This window comes from Triticum aestivum, chromosome 1D (genome assembly GCF_018294505.1).
Source record: "Triticum aestivum cultivar Chinese Spring chromosome 1D, IWGSC CS RefSeq v2.1, whole genome shotgun sequence".
NCBI lineage: Eukaryota > Viridiplantae > Streptophyta > Magnoliopsida > Poales > Poaceae > Triticum > Triticum aestivum.
The window spans coordinates 34,995,877-35,009,218 of record NC_057796.1 but is presented as its reverse complement, the minus strand read 5'-3'; the positions used below and the strand labels follow the sequence as shown (position 1 = coordinate 35,009,218).

Genomic DNA, 13,342 nt, shown 5'->3' with positions numbered 1-13,342 from the left:
AGCCACGACCACCACATGGCGGAAGGGGGGGGGGGTGCACGTCACCGGTGGTGGGGAAAGAAACAGAGGAAGGAGAGATAGATCGATGCATGGATGGATAAGGAAAGGTAAACGCGTCAATGGATAAGGAAAGAGAAAGCACCTAGCGTAGTGACCTGGGGAGAGCACCAATCGTTACGCGCCGTGCATGACTAGCCTAAGAGCATCTCCAGCCGCGCCCCTAACAGGCCCTCCCCAGGCGTTTTTGCCGCGCCGGCGCCGAAAAAACGGCCCAGTCGTCCCCCCCAGAAGCCCGTTTTTCGCCAGCTCGGGCCGAATCTGGTGCCGGCGGACCCAGGCAGAACCCGGCGCCCTGGGGGCGCCTGGAGCGCCGGCACAAGCGAAAAGGCACGCGTGGGTCCGCCCTGTCGGCGAGTCGAGCGCCTCTTCCCGCCGTTTCTCCCCGCTTTTCCCCCAGTTCCCTCCCATTTTCTCCTTTCCTCCCGCCATTCTCTCTCCCGCTCGCCTCCCAGCCGGCTGCCATGGCACCGAAGAAGTACGTCGTCCCCCGCGCCGCGGCAACCGCGACCGCCTCCGTCGCCCAGCCGAAGCAGAGGAAGCCGAGGGCGCCGCCGTCCAAGCCGCCGGGCATGACAAACGCCGATTGGAGGGTAGAAGTACAGCGACGGGAGGCCGTCACCGCCGACCGGCGGAACAGGGCCCTCGCCAAGAAGGCCCGTGACAACGCGGCTACGGGTGCCGCTGCCGCTTCCGCGGACCAGGCCGAGGCCGAGGCGGCACGCGCGGGGATGATGAATCCTTCCGGCAACCACGCGCCGTACGCGCCCTGGGGTCAGCAAGGTGTCGGGTCTCCGACGCCGCAGCCATGGGGATCGCCGGGCTACGCCGACGGGGACGTGCACGGTGGGTTCAACCCAAATGTCACGTTCCCCCATGGACACCCGGCCCAGCGCACGCCCTCGCCCGCCGGCCAAGGAGACATACAAGCCGGACGCGCCGGCTTCGGGCACGTCAGAAGGGCGGCCGGACGGCAACAAAGGTGCCAAGAAGGGGAAACACGCCGACGCGGCCACCGCTCGCGTGCAGGAATCCATCCATCACTGCCTCGCCGACGCACAGGCCCGGGCCGTCTTTCGTGAAGAGAAGACCGAGGCGCGGTGGTCGGCGTTGATGTCGACAAGCGCCGTCAAGCTCGACCTACTCCGGACCAACGTCGCCGTGAAGAAGAGGAACACCGACCTGGCTTTCCTGCTGGGCGGGGCGGACATGCTCCAGAGCACCGACGAGGCGGTCAAGGCGTGGTACAGGGCGCATGTCGGCCTCATCCTGGACCAGCTTCCCTCGACGACGCCGCCCACGCCCACGCCCACGACGACGCCGCCCACGCCCACGCGCACGCCGAAGCCGCCAACAAGCCCGACCGATGATGCCGCCGAGACTGCCCACAGCGCAGAAGCCACCCGCCAAGCACAGAGACCCCGTCAAGCCCGCGCACGCCGACTCCGCCGACGCCGGAGGCCGACCTCGCCGTTTGATGCACGTTTCTGTTCTGATTTTTGTACGCCAAACTCTTCATCGATCGCCGATCACCGCTTGATCGCCGGATTGTGGCGTTTATTTTTGGGCGCGGGAATGAACTACGTTTGAATTTGCCAAGGCTGGGGGGGGGGCCTGGGGCCGTGGCTGGGAGCTAGGCCGCCCCCAGGGGCCGAACTAGCGCCGGCTCGCCCCCAGGGCGCAGTTTTTCGGCGCCCTGGGGGGCCGAACGGCTGGAGATGCTCTAAGCTTCGGCCGGCGCGCCGGCCCCAAACGTTTTTCTTTGAAGGTAAAAGCACCCCAGGTACCCTAACTTACAGAGAATGTAATGTTTTAGTCCCAAACTTGCAAAATGCAACTCCACCATACCCCAACTTGTACTAGATGCGACGATTTGGTCCTGGGCCTATCACAACGCGACAAGTGGCAGCCAGATGGGTGGACCAGCCTTCGCCTACACTTTTGCAAAAAATACCCTGCCATCTTGTCTAATTAACCCGCGCCACATGGTGAACAATCAGCGTTCGGTGGTTGGACTAAAATTTTCTGTATCGATCCTTTGGATGGGAGCACCATCAGTAGCACCTCCCGTGCAAATGGGCATCAAGAACTACAGAATCTATTCTATGAAAAGAACATAAGTCCAGTTTGATTTGATTCCTTACCTCAAGAACCTTCTCCATTATGCCCATGTCCAAAATGACCGGCTTGAGTCCCACTCCATTTGCAGTGATTAGGTGAGGCCCTGCAGATTGGTTCAGTTAGCAGCATGAGTATATAGAAACTAAAAGAAGAAGACTACATCATTTACAGAGAGCCCGATAGGCTACTTGGCTTGCCACCATTCAGAATATTTGCTTGGGCGGCAGGTTCAACTCCATAGATCTTCGCATTGGGATTCTTCTCCTTGAGGTACTTGCCGACGCCGGTGACAGTACCGTCACTGCCGATCCCCATGCTATAAACAATTGGACAAATGCTAATTTGCTATAAACACTAAAGTTTGCACAAGACAATACTGGATGGAAATTAGCACTGAAAGCTTTAGTGTGCACCATGCCAATATATTTATCTACGGGTAATTGCAAGTGGCAACGTACTCCTCATGGTTCCTGAGTTAACTGCCTGCTGCATGATTTCCGAGTTGTACAAGGACTATTCACTCCGTAATTTAGCAAACACGTGTCTGTAACTTCAACCATCTCTAGTGCATGATAACATTCAAGTGATGAGCCAGTGCACCTGAAGAGCTCATATAATGTAAGTTTCTCCAAAAAATATACATTGCATTATTTATGTATTTAACATTTCAACTGTTTGTAGAATTAACTAATTCAGCTATACTAGTACAAAATAAAAGAAGTGCACACCACGATCTGTTTTATTTCCTTGCAGCTAGAAGCAAAGGGTTCTCAAGAAATAGTGTCACTAACTGGAACTGCAACTGGAACTCAAAACATAGTTATGTAATTCTGTATTTTTTAACAGTATAGATAAATTTGATATACGCAGAAACTATAATGTCACGGAAATATCACAACTGTAATTTAATCATTTCCCCTAGTTTCTGCATGCAGCAGGTAAATGACAATTTCAACAACAACTTCGACTGAATGGAATGGGAATTGTTTTGTGCAAAACTATAATGATCAGTACACTAACAAAGATGATAAAAAATGGAGCATGAAAAACACGATTTGTCAGACCATGGCAGTTCAGCAGTGAGAACACAATCAGATTGGAAGAACATATTGAGCTTAGTAGCTTACCTTTTGCTTCTACGATGAACCGGCCATCTTTGTGGCCTTGTGGGTCGTACTGGAAATTTCAGCATTGATCCTTTCGACCATCAGCTTCAGTAGCACATATACTTTCCCGCGCATATTCTAGCAGCCAAGGCTGTAGTGGCGGAGTGAGCATAGAATCAATAAGGCAAACGGATTTTATTTCACCTTTGACAACTGGCTAAAGTACATAATGAACCATACAATCCGTTATTTTACAGGATGAACGACAGATTGCCGGCAAACACTAACAGCATAACGAGAAGCGACAAGACTTAACAAACTTAGGAGTGACTCGATTCCTTTTACAACTAGTATTGGCCAAGGAGCACGGCTGCTTAGAGCTAAAACAGCTGCTCTAAGCAAACAAAGCAGTAGAACAAGAACTTGACTGAAGAACATTCCCAAAACTGATCCATAATAAGCAGCTAGCTCAGAGGCTTCATGGTCTGGAGCAGAGAGGACAAATCCATCTCGTGCAGGCAAACCTGCGAGATGTAGGCCGTATCGCTGCGGTGGTAGACGACAACCGCCTCTTTTGTGGCAACTGGCAAGGTTGAGGCAAATGAGGCCAACTCTACCGACATATAAGATGACAGTGCCACTCCTCAGACCGAACCCCTCAAACTGAACTGAAGCCGTGCTCCCATCAAAAGGATCGATGTTGAAATTTTCAGTCCAACCACCGAACACTGATCGTTCACCCTCTAGCGTGGGTTAATTAGACAAGATGGCAGGGTGTTTTTTGCAAAAGTGCAGGCAAAGACCGGTCCACCCACCCGGCTGCCACTTGTCGCGCTGTGATAGGCCCAGGACCAAATCGTCACATCTAGTGCAAGTTGGGGTATGGTAAAGTTGCATTTTGCAAGTTTGGGACTAAATCATCACATTCTCTGCAAGTTAGGGTACCTGGGGTGCTTTTACCTCTTTTCTTTGATTATTGCGGTCTACAAAGTCTAGTATGGCGAGGGCATTTGCAGGTGTCGTTCTTTTCTGTTGGTTTAGTGCAATTTTCAAGCTCTTTTACCGGCCGTTCTACACCAAGTTGTCTATCCATTGTCGTTCCACTCCTTCGTGCGAAGTAGCCCCCCCCTGCGCTGCCGTCATTGCCCTTGGCAAAGCCCTTTCGATTGCGAGTAGCTTTCCAGTTAGCTCTTCAATTGAGAGCGTGCTCAAGTCCACCAAGGTTCCGATGGAGATGGCCATCTGCGAGTACCTCGCCGGCACGACGCGCGGTCATTTCCTCACCACGCTCCCGTCGCCGATCTCGTCTCCGAGCACTTGCAGGTTAGTGACGACCCCGGAGAGTGGAGTGAAAAGTCCTAGATGGACTCACCGTCCTTAACGTCAGTCGCCAGGTTATCAATTCCCGGCGCAGCTTATGTGCCTTGGCCTCCCTGGCGCGCTCGACAACGACGCGAATCGTCCGCACGACGTTCCAGGCATCCCTGGCATTGTTCTTGACGACGATGACGCGCAACATCTCCGGTGGAACGGACTGCAGGATCACCGTGAGGGTATTCCTTTCCTCTCGATCGAATCTAACATCGTGCTTCATGGGATCCCAGATCCCTTGCGCCTGCATTTTGGCGTGCATTAAGGTTGGCCACTTGGTGTAGCATGTCCGGGTGAGCATTGGGTACGACGAAGAGCCGACGTGCTCCTTCACCGTGTGTTGCACGATATACATCTCCGTGCCACGCCTCGTCCTGCTCCATCTGTGGTTCACAACCCACAGTCGTGGCTGAGTGTCCGACCCGGCGCCCTGTGTCGCTATCGCCTCCACCGGGTTCTGCCATCATCGCCCATGGCCCCTGGACCTAGCTTGAGGCTCTGATGCCACATGTTGTTGTCGACGACGATCACCAGAGTTTAGGCAGAGAGAAACTAGTGAGAGAGATGTAGGGTTTTCGTGACATGTCAAACTTACTGCTTTTCTCCTACCTCCTTTCTTATTTGTACTTCGATTATAGAAGGGAAAAAACCTGCCTAAGCCAAGCCGGTCATGCCATCCCACGATGCTCGACGTGAGCTAGGTGCGCTCACCTAACGTGATCCATCCCATGACTAGATCAAGTGTGCGCCTAATCAGCTAGCTAACTAAATAACAGGAAAAAATAGCTCAACCAAGTCGTGTACAGTTACATGGCCTAGCCGTTTATTCTGCTAACTGAAAAATCTAACTGAAGAAATTTATGCAGCAGGGCTATAGGTCAACAGACCCACCGACATTGAGTCCATTGAGGGTGCTTCAAGAGAGATCCGAATCAACCAGAGTCCAAACACTTCGCGCCATGTTGCACTCTAGTAATGAGTGGCGTCGATTATCCAGCAAGTTCTCTAAATTTGGCCCGTCGCGGATGGCACCATATTGTTCTGATTTCTCACGTCCCCGGTTGGCAGTGAGGACCTCGCTAACCTCCATGTGAAAACGTGCAGTTTGCCAGGTACCTTAACTCCCCAAAGCTCCATGCGAGATGTGTGATTCCTCCTTCCTCTTTCTCGTTGAAGACATGAAAAGAAATATCCCTTTTTTTGCGTTAATTCAGGCATTAGTTGCGGTTGGATGACACAGGATTTAGCTCCTGGTACTTTTGTCTACATTTCTTGTTTGGATTAGAAATCAATCCCCGTCCTGATAGGGGTAGAAAATACCCCTAACGAACCATCTTATCTTTACCTTCCAACCAAGCCCTTTTAGTCTAGCTACACACACAAAAACTTATCATTGGAAACATGATTCACACGTGTGTCCAATAATCTTTCCGGTATACTTATAAAATTTCCCATGTTCTGTACACATATCACGGAGCCCTTGATATAATAGTAATGGGCGTGCAAAAGAACATATCAGTAAGTCTATGAGAAGCTCACCGAGCACACAGATGCTCTATGGCATTGTAAGTATCGAAAAATTAGAACCCTTTCTGAAATGGAGGCTTCTCAGAGCTTAGGCACTCTTGGCCGTTGGATCAGATTTCCTCACACACTATGTCTATTCGATCTCGCGATGGGAAGATCCAGGCCGTTGGATCAAACCCCGGAATTGTATAAATGAATAGTGATTTTTTTCTTACTTCCCGAATTAGGCCTTATCTATTTGACATGTGGGGCCCATAGTTCGTGGGACATGTGAAAGTGCATCTAATCCACTGAGTGGTTTTGGTAATTCATGTCAATATATATATAGATGAAAGTGAAGTCCTCAAAATACTAAGGATAAGTATTGGATCAAGCCTCAAGACTCACCCTTTTTATATTGAAGTGATCAAATATCACCTTGAGTCCATAGCTATGTTGATACTATCAAAAGGGGATGAGGTTGACAAGATGAGTTCATTGCTCAAAGTGCTCAGAGATCAAACTCCAAAAACATCAGTTACTTTCACAATGCCCACTATATTATTCCTAGATACTCCACTCGGAACCACCGAACACAATCCAGTTAGTCACCGATCAAACAAGATATATCCGTTGTCCTAAACCCTAAGTTGATTCGGTCTCACCAAGATTTTTCCATTCAGACTCACCAAAGTCACTGTGCCAACCTTCTGTTACCCACTAAAAATCGTTCAAAATATCCTATCAATTTTAGCCGGCGTCACTGATGTGTTCACCAGTGCCGAGGTCATTCATCTCAGAGCCAACGATCTATTTCACCTGGTGTGACTGAGCTATCCAAATTTGCCACCTTTTGTACATATAGGTCTGACCGAGTCATTTTAGTTGGTCTCAGCGACGTGTGAAAAAGTGCGTGCAACATTTAGATTTCTGGTCATCGCTATATATATCCCCACCCACTCCACCAGCGTCTCTCGAAGCAAACCCAACTCTTATCCATTTTTCTGAGAGAGAGCTCTAGTTCCTTGTGCTGATTTCAAAGGGATTCCACTCCACCCATTAATCCTCTGTAATCTACTCACCTCATTGCTTTCTACCTAAACCTCTCCTACCAAAGCCAAAAATCTGTGAGAGTATTTGAGTGTTGAGGAGATTATCTTTTAAAGCACAAGAGCAAGAAGTTCATCATAAATACCAACATCTATTACCTTTTGAAAGGTGGTGCCTCCTAGAACGACTAGGTGCGCTTGGAAGTCTCCAACCATTGTGGAGAAGCCAAGAAGTTCGTGAAGATCTACCCTAGTGAGCTAGTCCTTCGTGGCCATAAGTCTTGGTGGGAATGAGAATTTTACACGTGGAAAATCGACATTGGTTAGGGCTGTTAACGGGTTATCGGATCCAAACCCGCACCCAATAGCTTAATGGCGATCCGTTACGGTGGATGCCATGTGCTGGTTACCATTGACAAAAACACTTCCATGACGCGCCATTTATCGTCATGGAAGTGGACACACATGAGATTCATGGACCCTCGTGGGTGTGAGCCCTTCTAAGACTTGATTCCTCCATGGATCTCGCAACCGAGATCTTCGTAATATTAGATCATTTGTGGATCTAAGCCTCCATCAACGTGGACGCACGATAGCATCACCTATCAGAACAACTCGTCAAAATCTTCATCGTGTCAACTTGTGTTTGCGATTCTCTCAAACATTACTTTCTACTTTACTTGCACTTGCATGTCCTTACTTTCCGCTGCCTATACTCTAGACTTGCATCTGTACGGTGCTCTTGTATTGCTTAGCTAAGTCCAAATCTGCTAAGAACTAAAATTGGGAAAATAGTCCTTTATTTTTTGCCAGTAGTCTATTCATCCCCCTCAAGACATACTTTCGATCCTACATCGTGTCTGTTGTGGCCATGACTAGGAGAGTGCCCGCTACGTGTGTTTTTTAGTAGGATCGCTCGTGCCACTACATGTGAGTTTGGTGCCCCGCAGAGGGCATTCTTGGGATTTTGCATATCCTCACGCCACGTGGCTTCTACCAATTTGTTGCTTCGTCCCCAACCAGTGAGACAACTAGGGTTTCTCTCCCGTCTCACTTCTCTGTCTCTCTCACTCGTGTCTTTCTTTCAATCTGCTCTCCACTGCTTGTTCTCTCCACCGACCCCGGCCAGCTCCGACTACCTGCGCCGCCGCCCTCTACTGGTACAAGGACACATCTGCCCCCTTCGCCGATACATCGTGCCCTTTAGCCGTTAGGGTCTCACGCAATCAGCCAGCCACCTACCTTAAGGAGGAGGTGGAGGACGATCAACGACTCATTATGCCGCCATCCCGTGTCCTCGCCGGCAAATCAGGAGACGTGGTCTTGAAGAGGCGCTCCTGGAGCGAGGTAATATCCTTTCTTATCCCCTCCCCAACTCAGGCCCCAACCTGCTACCCCTCACCTCTCTACTTCGAAGTGATGGCGTTGCTCCAGTCGGGACATGAGGACATGTACACCGTTATTGAGAGGCCACTCCAGCTCGCATAGACCGCCACCGTCCTGGAGGTACACCACCCGCCAACCAGCCTGCCATATCTCGCTTGTCTTTGTTTCTCTCTCGGTCTGTTCGGTTCTGAGCTTTGCATCCTCCTGTGTGTTGCTAGATCCTCTACTGTCTTGTCGGGATGGTGAGGTCGCCAATGTCGGCCACGCTGCCACAGCTCAGGTCGCGGCTCTTCGTTACCCGGGGTATCCCCTCGAACTTTCCCGAGGTACAGTGTTGTACCCTATGTTGTATGCGTGTGTTCTTGTTGCGTGCATACCTAATCCTCTGCATCCTCTTGTTTTTTGGTTGGCTTTGCAGACCAGGACACACATTCTAGAGAGCTCCTTGGTCATCGGCTGGTCCATCACGAGGTATGTAACTTCACTAAGATCATGCATGCTCCTTGTAAGCTAGGGATTACAGTTCTTCAAATTAACTGTATTCAAGCCGCCAGACATCACTTTTGCTGTTAGGGTATTGCAATGCAAGGATGATTATAACATATGGATGTTGTTGTCCCAAAGTTGAATTTCAAGATACCCATGGCAGGAATTTCCCACAAGTGTTGTGGTTTAATTCACTATACTGCTAGTATTACGCGAGGAAGCCGTGTATCATCGGGGTGGTCCTGAGTGAACTACAAGTCAAAGGCTCTATTATGTGTGCATTATCTACTATTGTATATTTTTCAATCATGCACTCTGTTCTCTTAATGATTAACTGCAAACTAGATGAATTAGGGCAATAATGCTCATGTACTTGAACAGAACACTAGAAACTTGAATGTAAAGAACCTTTAAAGCAGGGAGATTACCTAGACATTATGCTGCACATTGTTGTTATAACTCTTATAGGTTGCCAAAGTGATGGCATATGGTCCACGGTCTCTTAATGCACTGATTCTAATTATCTCATCACTTGATTGATATGAACAAATGGTAAATTCTGTAGCTTTTTATAGTTGTGGTGCAAGGCTGCAGGCTACATTTGTGACAGAGAGGGCAAGACTGGGGAGGCCGAGGAGGAGGAGACCAGAGAGCCATGACGTCGAGGTGGAAGGAGCCATGATCGCTGCTATCGACAACATGGTCACTTTGTCTGATTGGTTAGCCTGTCACTCTCGCTTCTCTTGCAGTCGTGCATCCCCAGGGCATGGGCGCCGATATGAATGACAAGGTTTCATATGGACGAGGGCGGTGATTTCGAACTGTCATAGTCGGTGTTGGAGGTGCTAGGGTTCGGCGTTGCTTGCAGTTAGAATTCTTTTTCATACATTGGACTAAGATCAAATGCCAAACATACATGACCATAGTTGGGTAGTTTCGACGTCTTCAGACATGATGTGTCTATACAAGCGAATTGGACATTTCCTCGTGTGAAATCAAGCAACTTTATCTTTTCGTTCATTCAACGAACCCTGCCATCAATTATTATATGTTTGTGAGATGAAAAGACATTTGTCGCTCCCCGACAAAGGATGGTAAAGACTTTAAATATTCATCTTCTTATAGTATATCGTAATACTCGACTGTGACCATTGCATGTTTCCTTTTCCATTACTTCTTCTGTCACTTTTCATGCCAATATCAAGGACCATCTCAATGAACCAGTTGAGGACATGATGATCATACTCAGTACTAGAGGTGCTAAGAGACAAGTTCGAATGATGATGTGTATGGATATGAGGGGCATAATAACAACCAATTGGTCAGGCTTTTTCAAGGCGGTAGGGATCAAATATCAGTTATGCGTCTTTGCCTTCAAGATTAAAAGGGGGGAACCATTGACACTATCTATACGCTTTAAAAGCCTATGGTACAAAATTACAAGTGCATTTTCTATGCAAAAACCATTCAGTTTTCATCTATCTCATGAACTATTCGCATTAGGTTCATATGGAATGGTACCCATGGAGTTAATCGACAAGGCATTTCGCAGTTGAACCAAGTTATATATTATTATGCCTAACTATGGCTTTGTAGTTTTATCATCTCCATTGCCACGGTGTCTGGCTTTGACTCACCTATGTTCCTGCTCTTACTACTTAACTTAATGCCAGCTATTTAGCTTTTGTAACCTCTTGAACGGATGTTGCTTGCTTGTTGGATAGATCGGATTTTACAATCCCATGACTGCTGAACTCGATGATGTCTTGCTTCTGATACAGAGTGAATGTCTTTTCTTCTCTTGAACTAGAAAATCAGTTTTTATTTTGAATACATGTGCTAAACTCGCCTTCCTACCAACGCATCATACTGGTCGATTTTTACTCTGTTCGACACATCGTTGGGATGGGCACCCTTGTGCGAAGGCACGTTACTGATCGAGTATCATGTGGCACAAGATGTGGTCACGACTGATCTAGTAAGTGGACGTAGAACCTAAACTATAATCCAGAGTTGCTTCCCAGATTGATAATTCCATGAAAACCAACGAGTTGGCTGAATTTGGTGGACTCCAATGTCTCAAAGGAAACAACATAGATGGTAAAACCCTTTCCAAACTGGAAAAGATGCATATCAATGGAATATCAAGCTATGCTCATGCACCTTCATCTCCGCCATCCAGCCACAGTATATATATGTATTGTTGACATCTCTTTTGGGCACACTATTTTCGTTTAGAGAGCACACTTTGAGTGTGAGTTGATCATTCGGGATGTTTACAGTCGCTGGGGATGAATGAGTTCGATGAATAGCATCAATCCATCAACTCATTTCACCCGTTTCTTGCTGATCAATGATGATGGTGTGACTTGCGTGGGCCAAGACCAAGTCCACAAGATATGTTTGAGCTGAAAGCGCCACATCCTTACACGGATTGAGTAGGGAGTTATGTTTTTTTTAGAAAAGGAGGAGGACCCCTGGCCTCTGCATCTGGACGATGCATGCAGTCACTTTATTAATAATCCACACAAGACCTTACAAAGTCATACAACAGTTAGACTAAAGCCACCATCTAGGCAACATTTGTCGCTACTCCTATCCAGTTGATGAAGGGGTGCTCATAGTCTGGGCCTAATACCAAACCGACCTCGCAGCCAAACCTACCATCTAAGACCTGAGGTCCCCAATCAGTACGCCTGCCGGGTATGAGACACCCACCAGTCCGGCGCACTCCTCAACCAGGACGCTTGCCGGGTTTGAGGCCGCCGCAGCCACCTGCCACCAATCCATCTTCAGTGTTGTACTGCTGCATCAACCTTGCTCGGTCTAGCTGCCGTCGACGCCACCTCGACGCCAGACAGCTCCACCTTCCTGCACGAGTCCATCTCCGCGCATCGGATGTTGAGTCTCCACGGCGCCATGCCGTCGAGATCCGCCGCCAACAATGTGTAAGCTGCAACACCGCTCCATCAAAAAAGTCTTCCACTGGTCCCTCGGTCCGTGTACACCTCCACAAATGACGCCCCAAGAGGGAAACGACACCATAGCGCCGCCGTCATCTGATCTACTGATCTAGGGTTACCCCAGAGGTAGCATAGAGTGGCCTTAAACTTCTCCACGGCGATGCCTTCAAGAAGGGAACGACGCAGACAACGCCGCCACCGCCGACCTTGGTAGCTAGCCGAGAGCAGGTTTTCACCTAGATCTGTTCGAAGATCCTCCCTCAAGCATCTCGTGCACGGACTGCCGCCATCTCTGCCGAGGACTGGACGAAAGAGATCCAGGCCACCGCCGCCTGGCCGGCCATGGCACCACCACGGTGCCTACAGCCGGCGCCGTCAGGCCCACCACGCTCGCCTGTAGATGCACACTGGAACCGCCAGCCCGCCCAAGCCCATCTGGGCAAAGACCAGATCGGCGATCTCGGCCGCCGCCATAGGGGCGACTCCGCCACGGGGAGGTTGTGCCTCCGCTAACGCCGCCGTCATGCATGCCGTAGGGATCTCGCCGCTCCTTGCCGCCGGATCTCCGTCGAGCGATGCGCCGCCACCGCCCGGAAAAATCGCCACCACCGCGTGAGGGATAGGGCCCCGCCGCCGCCAGCATAGGCCAGGCTTCGCAGGGGAGACCTCAGGCGGTGGCTGGACGGAGGAGGCGAGGGGAGGGGGCCTAGGGCCGGCGGCGCGATCGCCCCCGTGTCGCTTTCGGTTGGCGACGCGGGGGTGGGTGCGTGCATGTTAGATGCAGAGATAATTAAGAATGCAAACAACTGTACAGCTGGGCCCTCGCTCGAACGACATACGGTTGTAACCAGGCTGACGTGTGTCTAATCTCTGTACCATGCATGTATCTATGCTCCGGGTCCGTATAAACAGATGTATCGATTAAATTGACCCATCACGTCAAATTGAAGGCAACCCGGTGCGGGTGCTTTGTCCTGTCTGCTGCTGCGAGCCTCCAAACCTACCCCCTTCATCTTCATGTTTACGAGCAATGATGATGATAAAGCTAGGTAGCTGCCTAACTGCACTTCATCAACGTCAATCTTGTTGCCGTCACTCAGTAGCGCCATGTTCAGATAGGATGGGCAGTTAATTGACCCTTTTGCGAGAGTTGAATCCAAGTACTACTATGCGTACCCATGAAGCATGTATACTCGATCGGTAGAGCATCCAAGTCCAAGAACGAAAAGGCGTCGTACTGTAGTAGGCTACACTACCCTGTCGTGCATGCATGCCGAATGAATGAGCTGCCTGCACA

The 13,342-nt window shown here is 49.7% G+C and overlaps 1 protein-coding gene and 1 long non-coding RNA gene across 2 annotated transcripts; one reads left to right on the top strand and one right to left on the bottom strand.

Annotated features, from left to right (window-relative positions):
- Positions 1–36: 36 nt before the first annotated feature.
- On the bottom strand, positions 37–3,933 carry LOC123164273 (uncharacterized). The gene is made up of 2 exons (XM_044581691.1): positions 3,306–3,933; positions 37–2,778 (listed from the first exon to the last, which is right to left on the bottom strand). The coding sequence occupies exon 2, from the start codon at positions 1,092–1,094 to the stop codon at positions 192–194; it is 903 nt and encodes a 300-aa protein (XP_044437626.1). The 5' UTR covers positions 1,095–2,778; positions 3,306–3,933; the 3' UTR covers positions 37–191.
- A 3,643-nt stretch (positions 3,934–7,576) lies between these two features.
- On the top strand, positions 7,577–10,148 carry LOC123180113 (uncharacterized). The gene is made up of 3 exons (XR_006490726.1): positions 7,577–8,716; positions 8,815–8,922; positions 9,015–10,148. It is a non-coding gene; the product is annotated as an uncharacterized lncRNA (long non-coding RNA).
- The last annotated feature ends 3,194 nt before the right edge of the window (positions 10,149–13,342 follow it).

Coding starts and splice junctions, on each gene's coding strand:
- LOC123164273 (XM_044581691.1), bottom strand. CDS start 1,094: ATGGATTCCTGCACGCGAGCGGTGGCCGCGTCGGCGTGTTTCCCCTTC.